Source organism: Nerophis ophidion, linkage group LG05 (assembly GCF_033978795.1).
Source record: "Nerophis ophidion isolate RoL-2023_Sa linkage group LG05, RoL_Noph_v1.0, whole genome shotgun sequence".
Lineage (NCBI taxonomy): Eukaryota > Metazoa > Chordata > Actinopteri > Syngnathiformes > Syngnathidae > Nerophis > Nerophis ophidion.
The window spans coordinates 8215984-8238068 of NC_084615.1; the positions used below are offsets into that span (position 1 = coordinate 8215984).

The 22085-nt window shown below is 43.3% G+C and overlaps 1 protein-coding gene across 4 annotated transcripts in view; it reads left to right on the plus strand.

Annotated features, from left to right (window-relative positions):
• fgf18a (fibroblast growth factor 18a) overlaps positions 1–22085 on the plus strand; it is a 59783-nt gene that overhangs the window by 19060 nt on the left and 18638 nt on the right. Inside the window, exons 1-3 of one of the 4 annotated variants that reach the window (XM_061899884.1) lie at positions 2126–2323; positions 21498–21537; positions 21626–21803. In XM_061899884.1, coding sequence (XP_061755868.1) covers positions 21508–21537; positions 21626–21803 — 208 coding nt within the window. In that variant the 5' untranslated portion in view covers positions 2126–2323; positions 21498–21507. Of the gene's footprint in view, positions 1–2125; positions 2324–21497; positions 21538–21622; positions 21804–22085 lie in introns of those variants that run through there. The other 3 variants (XM_061899883.1, XM_061899882.1, XM_061899881.1) reach the window with 3 other exon arrangements.

Consider the following 22085-nt stretch of genomic DNA (forward strand, 5'->3'; position numbering starts at 1 on the left):
GGTATAAAAGCAGCTTCCATGAAATGTTAAGTACTTCACAAACAAGGATGGGGTGAGGGTCACCAATTTGTAAGCAAATTGTCGAACAGTTTTAGAACAACATTTCTCAACGAGCTATTGCAAGGAATTTAGGGATTTTACCATCTACGGTCCGTAAAATCATCAAAAGGTTCAGAGAATCTGGAGAAATCACTGCACGTAAGCGAAGATATTACGGACTTTTGATCCCTCAGGTAGTACTGCATCAAAAACGGACATCAGTGTGTATAGGATATCACCACATGGGCTCAGGAACACTTCATAAAACCACTGTCAGTAACTACAAATGGTCGCTACATCTGTAAGTGCAAGTTAAAACTCTGCTTTGCAAAGCCAAACCCATTTATCAACAACATCCTCAAACGCCGCCGGCTTGGCTGGGCCCGAGCTCACCTAAGTGAAGTGAATTTTATTTAAATAGCGCTTTTTCTCTAGTGACTCAAAGCGCTTTACATAGTGAACCCCAATATCTAAGTTACATTTAAACCAGTGTGGGTGGCACTGAGAGCAGGTGGGTAAAGTGTCTTGCCCAAGGACACAACGGCAGGAACTAGGACGGCAGAAGCAGGGATCGAACCTGCAACCCTCAAGTTGCTGGCACGGCCACTCTACCAACCGAGCTATATCGCTAAGATGGACTGATGCAAATTGGAAAGGTGTTCTGTGGTCTGACGAGTCCACATTTTAAATTATATTTGGAAACAGAGGACGTGGTGTCCTCCGGAACAAAGAGGAAAATAACCATTCGGATTGTTATAGGCGCAAAGTTCAAAAGCCAGCATCTGTGATGGTATGGGGGTGTATTGGTGCCCAAGGCAGTATAGCTCGTTTGGTAGAGTGGCCGTGCCAGCAACTTGAGGGTTGCAGGTTCGATTCCCGCTTCCGCCATCCTAGTCACTGCCGTTGTGTCCTTGGGCAAGACACTTTACCCACGTGCTCCCAGTGCCACACACACTGGTTTACATGTAACTTAGATATTGGGTTTCACTATGCAAAGCGCTCTGAGTCACTAGAGAAAAGCGCTATATAAATATAATTCACTTCACTTCAACTTACACATCTGTGAAGGCACCATTAATGCTGAAAGGTCCATACAGGTTTTGGAGCAACATATGTTGTCATCCAAGCAACGTTATCATGGACGCCCCTGCTTATTTCAGCAAGACAAGTGTTACAACAGCGTGGCTTCGTAATAAAAGTCTCAATCAATCAATCTAGTCTTGTCCAAGGACGCAACGGCACTGACTAGACTCGAACCAGGAACTCTCAAGTCTCCGGCCCCCCTGATATAACGTGACTAAGAAGACGGAGGATGCGTACTCGCTTTAGCTTTCATCGCTGGCGTCGGATCTCCAGATGCTTCTCATTCCTCAACCTATGCGCCGCCACCGTCGCCTAACTTCTAAACCGCCTATCTGTCTCCCGGACTCGCCCGTTTTTTTGTTTTTTTCTTCTCCCCGCAGATGCTCGCTGAGATAAAACGTTAAGAATTAATAACTGATGAATGACGGCGCCCCTGGCAGTATCGGAGGAGGAGCAAGAACCCACTGTTTAGTCTGCTGCTTTTAGTTAAGGTCGACCAAAGCCAATCATCGAGCCGTTCATTTCCTCCTCGCTCCACCACAGACACTTATGGATTTACTTCCTCCCGCCCCTCGCCGCCCTCCGAAAAATGCAGTTTTAGCCCATTTTATCGGCGAAAAAGCCCGAACCGCAGTAACAACCTGTTGCTGCTCTCTCAAAAAGCCGCAGATCCGCTTTGAGGCTTTCTCCGACGACTGATTCCGCAGTCAGGCCTGTTCCTGCCGATACCGCTCCGACCGCCGCTCCACGCCGGTCGCTTCGTTCTGTCCGACCGCAGCCTTCCAGTCGAGGATGGGGGGGGGGGCGCGGGTTTATGATGTCAGAGGACCTGGCTTGTTTTGGCAGGCGGCCACCTCGCTCCGCCGCCTTCTGGCCTCTTCCACACCTATTCTCTCCCTTTTCTCATCCCTCCCCCCATGCACTACCCCCTCGGGCGACTCCTTTCTCCGCGCCTCCGCTCCACGGCTGGCATAACACGGAGTGTCTGTGGTTTTTGCGGGAGCGGGGGAATCCAGCGCCGAGGCACTTTTCCTGCAGCGTCCTCGGCGGTGTTTTAACAGCTGAGAGTCCTCACAATGCTCAGGTTTTTCTGGCTGCGCAGGCAAAAATGTAAAAAGGGGCCAACACCTCCTTGCCAAGGATGTCTGCATCTATTAGAATGACTCAAGGGTCAACACGGCGAAGTATGCGGCTGTCAGAAGTAGGTGTACACTCTACGTCTGTCCTTTCTCAGCCGTCCGTGACTGGAAGGCGATGCATCTTTAACCTTCCTCTTGTGTTAGCTTTCTGTTACCATCTCTTATGTTAACGGGTCGGTTTTGACCCATGTCTTAAATCAGCTGTAAAATACACTAAAAACAATGATCTATCATCCAATTTGTTTCTCATCTCTTGGTTACCTCGTTAGGCTTCCTTATCCTTGAAAATATTGGTTTTAATATTTTTGGTTTGGGCCATTGGGCCTTTTTTTGTCAGTATACCCCTCGATTTCAATTTTTAAAAATGGCAAAACGAACCTCAAGAGGATCATATACATAAAAAAATGGTTGTTGTGTTACCTAACTATTACTAAGGGGTATTAGAACACATCTCTTAAATAAATGTTTTTTATTTATTTTTTCATTTTAAGAATTTTAACTATAGTAACATCTATGGTGTTACGGGTCAATTTCGACCCATATATATTTACTTCAAGAAAAAGGCTAAAAAGTATATTTTTCAGCAACAGAAATCCAACATCAAACAAACAACAACCAATCAAGCAAATGAAATCAAGAGAAATAGATTACTAGTTCCAAAACTAATAAAAAAACAAAATCAGAGTGGCAAAAAGTGACACTTTTAGTGTCCGTCTTTTGTTTGTTTTTGTACAGGATAACAAGGTAAAATGAGAATCCACTAAAGCTCACATGATTGGGAGAGGAGCTGGCTGTCAGTGTGTTCAGTTATCATTGCTTTATCATCTTATTTTTATAACTGGGTCGAAACCGGCCCTAACAACACCAAGGGCATAATTTCTACCAGAGCATTTTATAATTTTGTGAAAAAAATTAAAATGTTTTATTTTGTTGATAAAGAGGTTCCTGACAAAGTCAAAAAGCTTTGATGCAAAAAAATAAATGTATGTGGTGTTTTTATGCATTTAAAAACTAAAACACAACTAACACAAGACGAAGGTTAATAGAGATGTCCGACAATGGCTTTTTTGCCCATATCCGATATTGTCCAACTCATAATTACCGATACCAACCGATACTGATATATACAGCCGTAGACACATTATGACCCCTAATTTTGTTGTGATGCCCCGCTGGATGCATTAAACAATGTAACGAGGGTTTTCCACAATAAATCAACTCAAGTTATGGAAAAAAAAAAAAAAGCCATATTTATTATTGAAGTCACAAATTGCATTACCGTATTTCCTTGAATTGCCGCCGGGGCGCTAATTAATTTAAAACCTCTTCTCACTCCGGCTCTCACCAAAGGCATGCGGTAAATTTAGGCCTGCGCTTATAAATTTGAGTGTGATGTAAGGATACCATCATGAAAAACAAAATTAATAAAAAAATATATATATATGGTCTTACCTTTACTTATAAATGAAGTCCATGTGCAGCTCCATCCATCTATCCATCTTCTTCCGCTTATCCGAGGTTGGGTCGCGGGGGCAACAGCCTAAGCAGGGAAACCCAGACTTCCCTCTCCCCAGCCACTTCGTCTAGCCCTTCCCGGGGGATCCCGAGGCGTTCCCGGGCCAGCCGGGAGACATAGTCTTCCCAACGTGTCCTGGGTCTTCCCCGTGGCCTCCTACCGGTTGGACGTGCCCTAAACACCTCCCTAGGGAGGCGTTCGGGTGGCATCCTGACCAGATGCCCGAACCACCTCATCTGGCTCCTCTCGATGTGGAGGAGCAGCGGCTCTACTTTGAGTTCCTCCCGGATGGCAAAACTCATGACCATAGGTGAGGATGGGAACATGGATCGACCGGTAAATTGAGAGCTTTGCCTTCCGGCTCAGCTCCTTCTTCACCACAACGGATCGATACAGTGTCCGCATTACTGAAGACGCCGCACCGATCCGCCTGTCGATCTCACGATCCACTCTTCCCTCACTCGTGAACAAGACTCCATGCGCAGCTCCTTCTGATCAAAAGCATCGATGACTTGTTTATAGAAGTCTTCCTTATCTTTTTTCGGTTTTAAAAGTCTCTCTGTCTCGATGGAGGTCTTCCTGTATTAACTTTTGCTATGATTGAAAGTCCAGTTTAGAAAACTGTTTTATTTTAGATATGTAATCCTCCATGTTACAAGTGCAAGCGAGAGGAAATAATAAACGATCGCTGCTTGTTGTCACTTCTTCTGCAGCCGAGTAGTCGCAAGAAGCATCACTAGCGCCCTCTACCACCAGGAGGCGGGAGTCATTTAATGACTCATATTTGACACACGCAGCTACGGTATATTAATAAAACATAGCTGCTTACTGTTTTTTTTAGCATATTCAATAGCTTGGACCTTAAATCCTACTGAATAGCTCTTAATCTTCTTCCCTTTATGCGAAAATGATGACAGGTGAAGTGTCACTCGTGACGTGACGAGTTTGACCCGGCGGAAATTCTAGACATGCGCTAATAAAAATAATATTTTGCAAAACGAGTTTGACCCGGCGTTAATTCTGAGCCGGCTGTAATTATTTTGCGAAACAAGTTTGACCCGGCAGTAATTGTAGGCAGGCGCATACTATATATTCAAGGAAATACGGTATTTATTTATTATTTTTGCAGCTAAGACGGACGCGCTTAGGTAAAAGTTTGTACCGTATGTTTCGGACCATAAGGCGCACTTAAAATCCTTTCATTTTCTCAAAAATGGACAGTGCGCCTCATAACCCGGTGCGCCTAATGTACGGAATCATTCTGGTTGTGAGCACCATCCTCAAAGCAATATTATTTGCTACATTGTGTAATGATAAGTGTGACCAGTAGATGGCAGTAACACATAAGAGATACACGTAAACTGCAATATGACGGCAGTAAACAACACCAAAATTTTATATGTTCCATTGAGAGAATAGAACATTACACACAGCACTCAAATATGTCAAAATGTTTTTAGTACGACTTTGAAGCCGCACCGCTTGATGGATTGTCGGCCCATTACGGCTACTGAAGCCAGAGATACAAGTATTACTATGGTGTGGATCACAAAATGACACCTATTAGCAGACATTATCTGGCGTTTTGTTTCACAATATTATGCAAAACCAACTTTCCTTGCCTTCTGGTACCTGCTGATGTGTGCTTGAGATCTGCATAAGTCCTGAAAATTTGCACAATTCCGCCACTGTAGTCCATGCTGATGCCGTAGTGAATAAGCTCCTTTTTCTCTACCTTCTTGTTATGTGCCATTCATTCTCTGCTGTTGCCATTTCTAATATAATGAAGTTCTTACTAGAGATGTCCGATAATGGCTTGTTTGCCGACATTAGATATTGCGATATTGTCCAACTCTTAATTACCGATTCTCATATGAACCGATACTGAATGAACACATTATGATGCCTAATTTTGTTGCGATGCATTAAACAATGTAACAAGGTTTTCCAAAATAAATCAACTCAAGTTATGGGGAAAAAAAATGCCAAAATGGCACTGCCATATTTATTATTGAAGTCACAAAGTGCATTATTTGTTTAACGTGCCTCAAAACAGCAGCTTGGAATTTGGGACATTCTCTCCCTGAGAGAGCATGAGGAGGTTTGAGGTGGGCGGGGGCGTTGTTGTATATTGTAGCGTCCCGGCAGAGTTAGTGCCGCAAGGTGTTCTGGGTATTTGTTCTGTTGTGTTACGGTGCAGATGTTCTCCCGAAATGTATTTGCCATTGTAGTTTGGTGTGGGTTCACAGTGTGGCGCATATTTGTAACAGTGTTAAAGTTGTTTATACAGCCACCCTCAGTGTGACCTGTATGGCTGTTGACCAAGTATGCCTTGCATTCACTTGTGTGTGTGTGAAAAGCCGTAGATATGTGATTAGGCAGTGCCTTTAAGGTTTATTGTCGCTCTGTACTTCAACCTACGTCCGTGTACACAGCGGCGTTTTAAAAAGTCACACATTTTACTTTTTGAAAGCGATAACGATAAATTTCCGATATTACATTTTAAAGCATTTATCGGCCAATAATACCGGCAATCCGATATTATCGGACATCTCTAATCTTTAACAAGGAAGACTAAAGTCCGGATCCTTCGGATTTATTGTGTCATGTACTGCCACGTCACCAATAGGAAACTGTAAAGGTAAACTTTTTGCACATCCAACATCCAACCTAGGGTTCGGTGTCAAACTCATTTTGACTCAGGTGCCGCATGGAGGAAAGTCTGTGCACACGCGGGCCGGACTATTAAAATCATGGCATTAAAACTAAAAAACATAAAGACAACTTCAGATTGTTTTTGTTGTGTTACTTTGGCCAGACAAACATCCTTCTGTCCATTTTTTACCGCTTGTCCCGTTCGGGGTCGCGGGGTTGCTGGAGCCTATCTCAGCTGCATTCGGGCAGAAGGCGGCCAACACCCTGGACAAGTCGCCACCTCATCACAGGGCCAATACAAATAGACAGCATTCACACTCACATTCACACACTCGGGACCATTTAGTGTAGCAGGGGTGTATATTGTAGTGTCCTGAAAAAGTTAGTGCTGCAAGGTATTTGTTCTGTTGTGTTTATGTTGTGTTACAGTGCGGATGTTCTCCCGAAATGTGTTTGTCATTCTTGTGTGGTGTGGGTTCACAGTGTGGCGCTTATTTGTAACAGTGTTAAAGTTGTTTATACGGCCACCCTCAGTGTGACCTGTATGGCTGTTGACCAAGTATGCCTTGCATTGACTCATGTGTGTGTGAAAAGCCATAGATATTATGTGATTGGGCCGGTACGCAAAAGCACACCCCCAATATTGTCGGGATAAATAAATCGGGAGAAATTCAGGAGAATGGTTGCCCCGGGAGATTTTTGGGAGGGGCACTGAAAATCGGGAGTCTCTCTAGGAAAATCGGGAGGGGTTGGCAAGTATGACTGGGGGACACAATTGCTCTGTACTTTCCCCTACGTCCGTGTACCACTCCATACAGCTGCATTTTAAAAAGTCATACATTTTACTTTTTGAAACCGATACCGATAATTTACGATATTACATTTTAAAGCATTTACTGGCCAATAATATCGGCAGACCAATATTATCGGACATCTCTAGTTTTCTTTTAACGAATTAAGTAAGGTTTATGACAACCTTTTTCCAGAACACAATATAGATGTAATATATTAACACTGTTACAAATATGCGCCACACTGTGAACCCACACCAAACGAGAATGACAAACACATTTTGGGAGAACATCCGCACCGTGACACAACATAAACACAACAGAACAAATACCCAGAAACCCTTGCAGCACTAACTCTTCCGGGACGCTACAACATACACCCCCAACACACCTCAAACCTCCTCATGCTCTCTCAGGGAGAGCATGTCCCAAATTCCAAGCTGCTGTTTTGAGGCACGTTAAAAAAAATTATGCACTTTGTGACTTCAATAATAAATATGGCAGTGCCATGTTGGCTTTTATTTTTCCCGTAATTTGAGTTGATTTATTTTGGAAAACCTTGCATTGTTTAATGCATTCAGCGGGGCATCACAACAAAATCAGGCATAATAATGTGGTAATTCCACGACTGTATATATCCGTATCGGTTGATATCGAAATTGGTAATTAAGAGTTGGACAATATCGGAATATCGGCAAAAAGGCCATTATCGGACATTTCTAGTTCTTGTACTAATCAAATATCCCGGGGGCCGTAGATAATTCAGTCGCGGACCGGATCTGGGCCTCGGGCCTTGACACATAGGATATACTAGAAACATACCTGAACGTTGAAACTGTGAGTCAAAACTATGCTCTAATATATACTTTAAGTCATTCAAAACTGAGTAGTTTCTCAGTAGTCTATTTTAACCAAGTACCACCTCAGAAAGGACTGGACTCTCCAAGTACCATCCATAATGACTAACATTAAAATACAGTAGTGTAGTAGGCCCAAGTATGCATTGAAAACAAGACTATTGTTTGGTATTGTCAGCCACAGTAACATTACACACAGTTTGAACAGTAACAATGTGTTTGAATATAGGAAAGTGAAACACTAATCAACTTATAAACCGATTCTATGGCGTACCACTAGATGGAGCGCCCGTACTGAGCTAAGTCATTGAGCGTGAACTGATTAAGTTGTTTTGTCAGTTCATGTTCATAGACTTAGATTGGTTGGATCAAGTCTAGTACCACTGACAAGACTAAGTACCTGAGAATGAACTCGCAAAAAGACTTCTAAGACCAACTGAACAGTCCAGTTCAGTTTGATGTTTCTTCCCTCATTCATGCCGGCTTCACCAGTTCATGTTCATAGACTTTGATTGGTTAGATCTAGTCTAGTCCCACTGACAAGACTAAGTACTAGAGAATGAACTGGCAAAATGACTTCGAAGACCAACTGAACAGTCCAGTTCAGTTTGACGTTTCTCCTCTCATTCATGCAGGCTTCACCAGTTCATGTTCATAGACTTAGATTGGTTAGATCTAGTCTAGTCCCACTGACAAGACTAAGTACTAGAGAATGAACTGGCAGAATGACTTCTAAGACCAACTGAACAGTCCAGTTCAGTTTGACGTTTCTCCTCTCATTCATGCAGGCTTCACCAGTTGATGTTCATAGACTACGCTTGGTCAGATTTAGTCTGACCAGACCAGATCTGAGAAAGCTAAATAAACTGCTGAATTATCGTCTAAAACAAACTGAACAGTCCATTGGACGATGTTTCAAAGGTCTAGATCTTTCAAAGTTTAAACTGTGATCTCAATGGGATGTTTGAGTAGAAGTCTCTCTGAGTTGCCTATTGGTCTTCTCTAGACATCAAGGTTGAGTCCGGACCAACCAAGTAGTGCGGTCTATACAGTGAGGATATCAAACTAAATTGTTTAGGGGGACCACATTTCCAGAAAGCTAATAACCTCAGGGGCCAAACTTCTTCGTTCACATATTAGTTTGATTTTGTATCTGCAGGGGAAATTTGGTTATGAAAAAATAGCTTTGACAGGAGTTCTCTTCAGTTTTTAAGGACTTGCTGCAAAACTGCTTTTCAACCTTGGGCGCCAACGTTTTTATTACAGAAGGGCCGGATTAAAGATTAACACTGAATCATTAATCTTGTTAATTAGTTTAGTCTTTATTTGAAGGGACAATAGACGGAAACATTAAGATCAAAAACAGATTTGTTCTGTACCAGATTATAGCTACATAGCTCATTTCCATCTGCAGTCTCTGGCTCCCTAAATCAAAAGGGGTACAAAGACCACGCAATAAAATTGTGACAATAAAATCATACATGTAATCAAATTTTAAAAAGTCCTAAAATGCCCTTTCTTGGACGCATAATATACATCCATCCATTTTCTACCGCTTATTCCCTTTTTGGAGTCACGGGGGGCGCTGGCGCCTATCTCAGCTACAATCGGGCGGAAGGCGGAGTACACCCTGGACAAGTCGCCGACACAGATAGACAGACAACATTCACACTCACATTCACAAACTAGGGCCCATTTAGTGTTGCCAATCAACCTATCCCCAGGTGCATGTCTTTGGAAGTGGGAGGAACCCATGCATTCACGGGGAGAACATGCAAACTCCACACAGAAAGATCCTGAGCCTAGGTTTGAACCCAGGACGACAGGACCTTCGTATTGTGAGGCAGACGCACTAACCCTTCTGCCACTGTGAAGCCCTTAATATACAATACAACAATACCTAATGTACATCATCACACAAAGACGATAAATGCTCTTGTTCACATCTGTCATCATTTGTAAAAACAACCATGATTTTAACAGACACACCTCACAATTTACAACAAAAATGCTCTAATGGATAAATATAACACACATTAAGTTGATGTGTCAAACATAGTGTCCACCTAATTGACCGTGTGAGCAAAGCCGATTGTGAATGACGATTAATCTGTTATGTTCCATTTCTTTATGGGTTTTTTATGAAAAGGCTGATTGTGCAAAAAAATATTGTGTACATCTGGGTACGCTAAACGGCCCCCTGGCGCAGGCTCGTGTGTTTCTAGTTAGATTAGATAGTACTTTATTTATTCCGTCAGGAGAGTTCCTTCAGGAAAATTACAATTTTCAGCACAATCCCATTCAAGATCAGACAAACATTAAAGGGAGACAGAACAGGATCGCTGACGGGTCTGCCGGCTTCCGGCGCCCCTTACAAAAAAAAGATGAGATACAGGTAAACAAGGGGGGGGAGAAAAAAATAGAAGATTAAAATAAAATAAAAAAATCGGTCTTAGCCCGGGCCCTGGAGAGGGGGTGCAGACTGAGGCCAAGGGAAAAAAACAACAACTCATAGCCATAGTACACATCATGTAAGAGGGAAACATCAAACATCAAAGAACACATAGGACATCAAAGACATTAAAGCAGCAGATACAACCAGACACTTCTACATACAGCTATGAACAAAAAGTAAAAGAAACATATCCACTGTGGTGGCCTCTGCGGTGTTCCACGCCATCGTCCGCTGGGGTGGAGGGAGGATGGCCAGAGACAGGAGCAGACCCAACAAAGCAACCAAAACAGCCGACTCCACTCTCGGCCAGTGTCCAGTCCGCATGGATGAGCGATGATACGTCCATCCAAGGAGACTGAGGTGTCCGACACCTGCTCACCCAGCCAAGACACCGCGAAGCCTCTCCGTCCCAGCGCTCAGTGCCAGCTCCGCAGCCCTGTCCCCCTCATCCGCATCTCCTCCAGTCCCTCCAAAGCGACTCCGGTGTGGCAGAGACCCAGCAGCTGGTCTCCATGGCCAAAAGGCTCCCGGGAGGCAGATCCAGAAGTCCACAAAAAAAAGCACCACAGAGGTCACGAAAGTGACATCCCTTGTCACACAGTCCCAAAGGGTCCCGGACCAAAAGGCAAAAAAATATAATAACACATGAAAACAAGAGGGAAACACAAAAGGATGACACAAGAGCACAGAGCTCCTGCCTACAGCAGCCACTACAGCAGCGCCATCTTGGAAAGAAAAAAATAAATAAAATAAAACTTATGTAAACTGGACAAAGTGCTTAAGTGGCGCTGGTGCAGTATTAGTGTTAATCTTACACTTAGTGCTGTCCCTAATCGACTTGTTCACTTCCGATACAATACCAATATTGGAGCCCTGAGTATTTGCTGATAACGATATTATTGCCGTACTATATCAGCACAAATCATACCACGTCATTTTGTTATTTTATTACTTTTTATTGTGTAATGTTAGACAAAGCTAGACTGACGGAAGCGTGGCTGCCAGTTTGCTCCTACGGCCCCTCCGACCACCACCAATCATTCATTCATCATTCATTCACCAGAGTGAGTGGCACCGGGGGAAAAGGGTGAAGTGTCCTGCCCAAGGGCACAACGGCAGCAATTTGGATGTCAATAAATGGGAAGCGAACCTGCAACCCTCAGGTTTTCATGCCGCCCCTCAATGATGCGGACGTGTTTGTTGTTGCATACTTTCTGATAGTCATCTAGGAGACTTTGTGTCAGTACGTAATATGCAAGTATCATTATTCGATACTTGTTTATATTGATAAATGTGGTGTTTTAGACTGTGATATCGTTCGATTAGCGACCTCTATTGTTGTGTGTTTAGCTGTGGTGTACACTAACTGCTAACTCTTAGTAGCTACAGCCTACCGTATATACCTTTTGCAAATGACTACATCAAAATACAAGAAAATACCAAACTTGTGTGCTTATTGGAGGACTTTAACTGGCTGTCAACTTTTAATAAACATTTAAGATGCAAGCCGATACCATTCGATACTAGTTTTTTTGCATCGGACGGAAATTCGATAACAATATTGGATTGGGACAGCCCTATTTACAGTACTTTTAATTTTAATCGTCTTCATTCAGTATATTTCAATCAATCAATCAATGTTTATTTATATAGCCCCAAATCACAAATGTCTCAAAGGACTGCACAAATCATTACGACTACAACATCCTCGGAAGAACCCACAAAAGGGCAAGGAAAACTCACACCCAGTGGGCAGGGAGAATTCACATCCAGTGGGACGCCAGTGACAATGCTGACTATGAGAAACCTTGGAGAGGACCTCAGATGTGGGCAACCCTCCCCCTCTAGGGGACCGAAAGCAATGGATGTCGAGCGGGTCTAACATGATACTGTGAAAGTTCAATCCATAGTGGCTCCAACACAGCCGCGGGAGTTCAGTTCAAAGCGGATCCAAGACAGCAGCGAGAGTCCCGTCCACAGGAGACCATCTCAAGCGGAGGCGGATCAACAGTGTAGAGATGTCCCCAATCGATACAGGCGAGCGGTCCATCCTGGGTCCCGACGAGCGGCCCATCCTGGGTCTTGACTCTGGACAGCCAGTACTTCATCCATGGTCATCGGACCGAATCCCCTCCACAAGGGAGGGGGGGACATAGGAGAAAGAAAAGAAGCGGCAGATCAACTGGTCTAAAAAGGAGGTCTATTTAAAGGCTAGAGTATACAGATGAGTTTTAAGGTGAGACTTAAATGCTTCTACTGAGGTAGCATCTCGAACTGTTACCGGGAGGGCATTCCAGAGTACTGGAGCCCGAACGGAAAACGCTCTATAGCCCGCAGACTTTTTTGGGGCTCTAGGAATCACTAATAAGCCGGAGTCTTTTGAACGCAGATTTCTTGCCGGGACATATGGTACAATACAATCGGCAAGATAGGATGGAGCTAGACCGTGTAGTATTTTATACGTAAGTAGTAAAACCTTAAAGTCACATCTTAAGTGCACAGGAAGCCAGTGCAGGTGAGCCAGCACAGGTGTAATGTGATCAAACTTTCTTGTTCTTGTCAAAAGTCTAGCAGTTTAACTGGTCCAAACCTTGTCAGAGGACCAAGGCTTAGGTCAGGCTGATTACGAAAATGAATACTGATCTCATTAACAGCAAAGGAAGGGACTAGCTGCTAACTCTTAGTAGCTATATCCTACCATATTTACCTTTTGTAAATGACTTTACCAAGATCCAAGAAAATACCAGCCTTGTGTACTTATGGGAGGACTTTAACTTCAATTTTAATCGTCTTCATTCAGCATATTTAACCTACTTCAATCAATCAATGTTTACTTATATAGCCCTAAATCACTAGTGTCTCAAAGGGCTACACAAACCACTACCACATCCTCGGTAGGCCCACATAAGGGCAAGGAAAACTCACACCCAGTGGGACGTCGGTGACAATGATGACTATGAGAACCTTGGAGAGGAGGAAAGCAATGGATGTCGAGCGGGTCTAACATGATACTGTGAAAGTTCAATCCATAGTGGATCCAACACAGTCGCGAGAGTCCAGTCCAAAGCGGATCCAACACAGCAGCGAGAGTCCCGTTCACAGCGGAGCCAGCAGGAAACCATCCCAAGCGGAGGCGGATCAGCAGCGCAGAGATGTCCCCATTCGATACACAGACAAGCAGTACATTGATTGATTGATTGATTGATGCTTTTATTAGTAGATTGCACAGTTCAGTACATATTCCGTACAATTGACCACTAAATGGTAACACCCGAATAAGCTTTTCAACTTGTTTAAGTCGGGGTCCACGTTAATCAATTCATGGTACAAATATATACTATCAACATAATACAGTCATCACACAAGTTAATCATCATAGTATGTACATTGAATTATTTACATGGCCACCGGATCGGACCGGACCCCCTCCACAAGGGAGAGTGGGACATAGGAGAAAAAGAAAACAAACGGCAGATCAACTGGTCTAAAAAGGGAGTCTTAGAGTTTAACTGCTCCAAACCTTGTCAAAGTCTTAGGCCAGGCTGATTACAAGAATTAATACCAATCTCATATACCGTAAAAGAAAGTACTCGTAAAAAATAAACACATTTAAACTAACTTAATAAATATGTGCCACTCAGTTAGTTTACCATGAATTGATTAATGTGGAGCCCGACTTAAACACGTTGAAAAACTTTTGGGTGGTGCAGTGGAAGAGTGGCAGTGCGCAAACCGAGGGTCCCTGGTTCAAATCCCACCTGGTACCAACCTCGTCACGTCCGTTGTGTCCTTGAGCAAGACACTTCACCCTTGCTCCTGATGGGTGCTGGTTGGCGCCTTGCACGGCAGCTCCCTCCAACAGTGTGTGAATGTGTGTGTGAATGGGTGAATGTGGAAGTAGTGTCAAAGCGCTTTGAGTACCTTGAAGGTAGAAAAGCGCTATACAAGTACAACCCATTTATCATTTATTTATTTACTTTTTTGTGGTCAATTGTACGGAATATACTATCTACTCATAAAAGTCTCAATCAATCAATCAATCAGTCTAGTGACTGATGCAATACTGCCCCAAGTGGCGGAGAATGGCATTACAATTTAGTACCGTAGCGGCCCATACGGACCACGGATGACAAATGTTTTTGGCGGCCCATTATGCGGTCTTCCCGGTGGCAGAGGGGTTAGTGCGTCTGCCTCACAATACGAAGTTCCTGCAGTCCTGGGTTCAAATCCAGGCTCGGGATCTTTCTGTGTGGAGTTTGCATGTTCTCCCCGTGAATGTGTGGGTTCCCTCCGGGTACTCCGGCTTCCTCCCACTTCCAAAGACATGCACCTGGGGATAGGTTGATTGGCAACACTAAATCGGCCCTAGTGTGTGAATGTGAGTGTGAATGTTGTCTGTCTATCTGTGTTGGCCCTGCGATGAGGTGGCGACTTGTCCAGGGTGTACCCCGCCTTCCGCCCGATTGTAGCTGAGATAGGCGCCAGCGCCCCTCGCGACCCCAAAAAGGGAATAAGCGGTAGTAAATGGATGGATGGATTATGGGGTACTTGTGTCATGGCCATCTGGTTACGGTAAAATGTTAGTCATTCCCGAGTTTTTTTAACTAAACTCGCCGGTCGGTTTGTTGTCCGATTTGGTCCTCTTGTTGCCAGTTGAATAGCCCCTTCTAGAATGCTTCTTCAGCAACACCAAACCCCACTAATCCACAGATTGGTGAGTCCATTGACCACCAAGTGTCAACCAAAGGAATAACCTTTTTTTTTTTTTTTTTTTCTAAGCTTGTGGTAAAGAGAGGAAGTCAGAGTATGTGGTGACGTACGTGTCAGGAGGCAGCGACGTGTGTTATGATGTGCATGACTTGTAACCTCTTCCCCTTTCTTTGCCATTATTTATCTTTTTGTCTACTTCTCACGCCAAAGCAGACCACACCGCGCGGTTACTGTCTCTGCTGCTTCGTTTCTGCCTCCTCGGAGATCCGACCTTTTAGGATCGCCTCCCCTATCCTCCCTTTTCACATCAGCCCCGTTCTTTCCCGATTTTATCTCCAACCTCTTCCATTCCCTGGCTGTTCTCTCCATCCTCTCTCCCTCGCTATCTGGCGGTGCACATGTCTTTGCTTTGGCCCAGCTGTCAGCTGCCTGCTCCCTCCTGCATACACACATCTGTGTGCATGCCCATGACAGTGCAGAGGAATCACCTCGCTAACCCCGAACATAAAGCTCGGGATAGGAAGGAGAGACAAAGAGGTGGAGGAGAGATAGGGAGGACAACGAGCCGGAGAAAGAGCGGAGCGGGAGACGAAAGAGGCATGCGGAGATAGCGCAAGATGAGGTGGAGAAAGACAAGATTGTTACAATTGCTTGTCAGCCTGTGATCTTGGTTCTGAAAATCGTCCAGCCGCGAACACGGAGCAGCTCAAGGTTTTGCCGGTTTTCTAGAATCCAATTCTAAAGCTTTAAATTACAAGCGATGGCTCCAAGGTCAACGTCTGATCTTTGATAAAGTGAGATGAATTTAAATAGAACCAGATGGTTCTGTTGTGAAGGTGCAAAGTTAGTAATACTCTAAGTCAGGTGTGCCCACACTTTTTCTGCAGGCGAGCTACTTTTCAATTGACCAACTCGAGGGGATCTACCTCGTTTATATATATCATTTATATTTATTTATTTATGAAAGAGACATGTTTGTAAACAAGATAAATGTGTTTAATGATAATACAAGCATGTGTAACACATATAGATGTCTTTCTTTCACAAAGACAAGAATATAAGTTGGTGTATTACCTGATTCTGATGACTTGCATTGATTGGAATCAGACAGTAATGATGGTAACGCCCACATTTTCAAATGGAGGACAAAAAAAGTTGTCCTTTCTGTACAATACCACATGAAAGTGGTTGGTTTTTGGCATCTAATTCATCCAGCTTCCATACACTTTACAAGAAAAACATTGGCGGCAAATTCCGTAGCTTGCTTGATTGACATTCACGGCACCCGAGGGTCTTGTGAGATGACGCTGGCTGCTGCCAGTTCATTATTATGAAAAAATGACAGAGAGGAAGGCGAGAAAACACTTTTTATTTCAATAGACTTTCACGCCGTCCCTTCCGTCAAAACTCTAAAGGCCAACTGCACATTTCCTATCTTCACAATAAAAGCCCTGCTTCATGCTGCCTGCGCTAACAAAATAAGAGTCTCGGAAAGCTGGCGTGCACAAGTGATGTGCACGCCAGCTTTCTGAGGGATCGCTTGTGCACGCCAGTTTTCCGAGACTCTGTATTTAGTTAGCGCAGGCAGCATGAAGCAGGGCTTTTATTGTGAAGATAGGAAATGTGCAGTCGGCCTTTAGAGTTTTGACGGAAGGTACGGCGCGAGAGTCTGTTGAAATAAAAAGTGTTTCTCGCCTTCCTCTCGGTCATATTTTAATAATAATGATCTTGCAGCAGCCAGCGTCATCTCACAAGACCCTCCGGTACCGTGAATGTCATTTAAGTGGCGTCTTGGTGAAGATTGATGATCACTAATTTTTAGGTCTATTTTTTTTAAAAGCCTGGCTGGAGATCAACTGACACACCCCCCGCGGTCGACTGGTAGCTCGCGATCGACGTAATGGGCACCCCTGGTCTAAGTGCTTCCAATCGATCGCAACTGGTTTGTTCAGGCTTCATCAGTTCATGCTTTTGACTAAACAGTGTGACTAAACCAACTAGACTAGATCTGGCCAGAGTTAGCCAAAGAGCACGAAATGATGAAGCCTAATCGGATGAGACGCAAAATGTCGTCTAAGACTAACTGAACTGGACCGTTCAGTTTGTTTTAGAATATGTTTTTAAGTCAGTTGACTTAGATTGGTCAGATATAGTTGAGTCAGAGTAGATCTGACCAATCATCCAAAATGTTTGTTTCAGAAGATGATTTTCGGCAATTGACTTAGATTAACTAGACTCGATCTGACCAAATCTAAGTCTAAGAGCATTCACTGATGTAGCCTGCTCGAATGAGAGGAGAAACTAAACTGGACTGTTTAGTTTGCCTTTGAAGACATTTTGTTGGTTCATGCTCATAAACTTCGTCTGGTCAGTTTGACTGGACTAACTAGACTAAATCTGACCAGACTAAGTCTACGTGCATGGACTGATGAAGCCAGATCGTACGAGAGGCAAAATATCTTCTAAGTAAAACTGAACTTTCCAGTTGTCTCTTAGAAGTCGTTTTGTCAGTTAATTGTCACAGACTTAGACAAGATCTGACCAATTCAAGTCTTTGAGCATGAAGTGATGACGCCTGAGAGGCTAAACATCTTCTAATGAACTGTTATGTTTATTTTAGAAGATGTTTTGGCAGTTAACTTAGCTTGGTCAGATCTAGTCTAGTCAGACTAAATCTGACCTAGCTTAGTCTATGAACATGAACTGATGAAGCTTGCATGAACGAGAAGCGAAACAAATTGAACTGGACTGTTCAGTTTGTCTAAGAAGTCTTTTCGCCAGTTCGTTCTCACATACTTAGTCTGGTCAGTGGGACTAGACAAGATGTTACCAATCTAAGTTTATGATCAAGAACTGATGAAACAACTTAATTGGTTTGTGCCCATTGACTCAGCCTGGTCAGATCCAGTCCAGTCAATCCAGTCAGACAAGAGCTGATTAATTTAAGTCGATGAGCATGAACTGATAAAACTTGCTCGGCTGAGAGGCGAAACAGGTTTAGTCAGTTGACTTAGATTGGTCAGATCTATTCTAGTCAGACTAGATTTGACCAATCTAGGTCTATGAACCAATAAAGCCTTCGCAGATGAGAGGCGAAACGTCTAAGACAAACTGAAATGGACCTTTCAGTTTGTTTTAAAAGCTGTTTTGTCAATTGACTTAGATTGGTCAGATCTAGTCTAGTCAGACTAGATTTGACCAATCTAGGTCTATGAACCGATAAAGTTTTCTCGGATGAGAGGCGAAACGTTTTCAAAGACAATCTGAAATGGCCCATTCAGTTTGTTTCATCAATTAACTTAGATTGGTCAGATCTAGTCTAGTCAGACTAGATTGGTCAGATCTAGTATAGTCAGACTAGATGTGACCAATCTAGGTCTATGAACCAGTAAAGCCTTCGCAGATGAGAGGCGAAACGTTTTCAAAGACAAACTGAAATGGACCTTTCAGTTTGTTTTAGAAGCTGTTTCGTCAATTGACTTAGATTGGTCAGATCTAGTATAGTCAGACTAGATTTGACCAATCCAGGTCTATGAACCGATAAAGTTTTCTCGGATGAGAGGCGAAACGTTTTCAAAGACAAACTGAAATGGACAATTCAGTTTGTTTTAGAAGCTGTTTCGTCAATTGACTTAGATTGGTCGGATCTAGTCTAGTCAAACTAGATTGGACCAATCTAGGTCTATGAACCTATAAAGTTTTCTCGGATGAGAGGCGAAACGTTTTCAAAGACAAACTGAAATGGACCATTCAGTTTGTTTTAGAAGCTGTTTCGTCAATTGACTTAGATTGGTCAGATCTAGTCTAGTCAGACTAAATTGGTCAGATCTAGTATAGTCAGACTAGATTTGACCAATCTAGGTCTATGAACCAATAAAGCCTTCGCAGATGAGAGGCGAAACGTCTAAGACAAACTGAAATGGACCTTTCAGTTTGTTTTAAAAGCTGTTTCGTCAATTGACTTAGATTGGTCGGATCTAGTCTAGTCAGACTAGATTTGACCAATCTAGGTCTATGAACCAATAAAGCCTTCGCAGATGAGAGGCGAAACGTCTAAGACGAACTGAAATGGACCTTTTAGTTTGTTTTAAAAGCTGTTTTGTCAATTGACTTAGATTGGTCAGATCTAGTCTAGTCAGACTAGATTTGACCAATCCAGGTCTATGAACCTATACAGTTTTCTCAGATGAGAGGCGAAACGTTTTCAAAGACAAACTGAAATGGACCATTCAGTTTGTTTCGTCAATTGACTTAGATTGGTCAGATCTAGTATAGTCAGACTAGATTTGACCAATCTAGGTCTATGAACCAATAAAGCCTTCGCAGATGAGAGGCGAAACGTCTAAGACAAACTGAAATGGACCTTTCAGTTTGTTTTAAAAGCTGTTTTGTCAATTGACTTATATTGGTCGGATCTAGTCTAGTGAGACTAGATTTGACCAATCTAGGTCTATGAACCGATAAAGCTATCTCGGATGAGAGGCGAAACGTTTTCAAAGACAAACTAAAATAGACCATTCAGTTTGTTTTAGAAGCTGTTTCGTCAATTGACTTAGATTGGTCAGATCTAGTCTAGTCAGATTAGATTGGTCAGATCTAGTATAGTCAGACTAGATTTGACCAATCTAGGTCTCTGAACCAATAAAACCTTTGCAGATGGGAGGCGAAACGTCTTCTAAGACAAACTGAAATGGACCTTTTAGTTTGTTTTAAAAGCTGTTTTGTCAATTGACTTAGATTGGTCAGATCTAGTCTAGTCAAACTAGATTGGACCATCTAGGTCTATGAACTGATAAAGTTTTCTCGGATGAGAGGCGAAACGTTTTCAAAGACAAACTGAAATGGACCATCCAGTTTGTTTTAGAAGCTGTTTCGTCAATTGACTTAGATTGGTCAGATCTAGTCTAGTCAGACTAGATTGGTCGGATCTAGTATAGTCAGACTAGATTTGACCAATCTAGGTCTATGAACCTATAAAGTTTTCTCGGATGAGAGGCGAAACGTTTTCAAAGACAAACTGAAATGGACCATTCAGTTTGTTTTAGAAGCTGTTTCGTCAATTGACTTAGATTGGTCAGATCTAGTATAGTCAGACTAGATTTGACCAATCTAGGTGTATGAACCAATAAAGCCTTCGCAGATGAGAGGCGAAACGTCTAAGACAAACTGAAATGGACCTTTCGGTTTGTTTTAAAAGCTGTTTTGTCAATCGACTTAGATTGGTCGGATCTAGTCTAGTCAGACTAGATTTGACCAATCTAGGTCTATGAACCGATAAAGTTTTCTCGGATGAGAGGCGAAACGTTTTCAAAGACAAACTGAAATGGATCATTCAGTTTGTTTCGTCAATTGAATTAGATTGGTCAGATCTCGTATAGTCAGACTAAATTTGACCAATCTAGGTCTATGAACCAATAAAGCCATCGCAGATGAGAGGCGAAACGTTTTCAAAGACAAACTGAAATGGACCATTCAGTTTGTTTTAGAAGCTGTTTCGTCAATCGACTTAGATTGGTCAGATCTAGTCTAGTCAGACTAGATTTGACCAATCGAGGTCTATGAACCGATAAAACCTTCTCGGATGAGAGGCGAAACATCTTCTAAGACAAACTGAACTGCAGAGTTGCAATCGATAGAACGCCCTGCAGAGAATACGACGACCTGGATGATTGAGAACATCCATCGAGAAAACCTTAACAAAAAAATTCAGTGTGATTACACACATGAATTCCGCATCACCATACTTATTTCTCCAGAAATGTTTTTTTTCCACACATTGGGTAGCTCATGTTCTCACTTATTCATAGCATCTCTAATTGATGCTGCAGTCCACTCGGGCCAAAAACCACATCACAGCCCGGCGTACACCTGTAGTCCAGCCCAGCTGTCTACATACAGGCGGCAGCCAAATAAATCCAGTCGTTCCCTCAGATGTGCGAAGCAAAACATATTCTATTTGTCTCGGCGTGTTTGCCACTCTGCTAGGTCATTTGGAGGCCAGATTTTGGCATGGCCCGGTCCGACCTTTAGGCCGGGGGACAGATGTCTGGTAGCGTGTCTCTAAACTCCGTGTGTTGCCTGGACATCTGCCTGTCTGTACGGCAAACTGCCGTGGTTGCCAAGCAGCCTGAGGAACGGCCAATAAGGAAAAGAGCTGTTGAACAGACATGGGATAAATGACGGCGTCATGCTTGACTCTTGCAGTTATCAATGTTGCTTGACTGTTCCTGTGTTTTTCTTCTCGATTCCCAGATGTATCCAGATGTTGCTGGTGATGTGCGATCCATTGCAGGTGAGCTGCATGACCACGAACGATTTTCCAGACCCGGTTGTGTTTTTCACGGACGTTTCTCAAGCGACCCGCGGCGTGTTTGCAGCAGGTGCTCGGTGTGGATGGAGTCAACTTCAGCGTGCACGTGGAGAACCAGACGCAGGTGCGAGACACCATGAGTCGACGACACCACCGGGTCTACCAGCTCTACAGTCGCACCAGCGGCAAACACGTCCAAGTGATCGGACGCAGAATAAGCGCCCGGGGAGAAGACGGAGACAAATATGGTAAGACACACACACACACACACACACACACACACACACACACACACGCTGACAGACATTGGAGGTGTGCAGAGAACACAATCATTAACATTTTGGCACTCGTGAGAAACATTCCGATTGCCGTGCACGCTCACGCAGCCTAAAGACAGCCAGTACAAAGACTTCAATCAATCAATCAATCAATGTTTATTTATATAGCCCCAAATCACAAATGTCTCAAAGGACTGCACAAATCATTACGACTACAACATCCTCGGAAGAACCCACAAAAAGGGCAAGGAA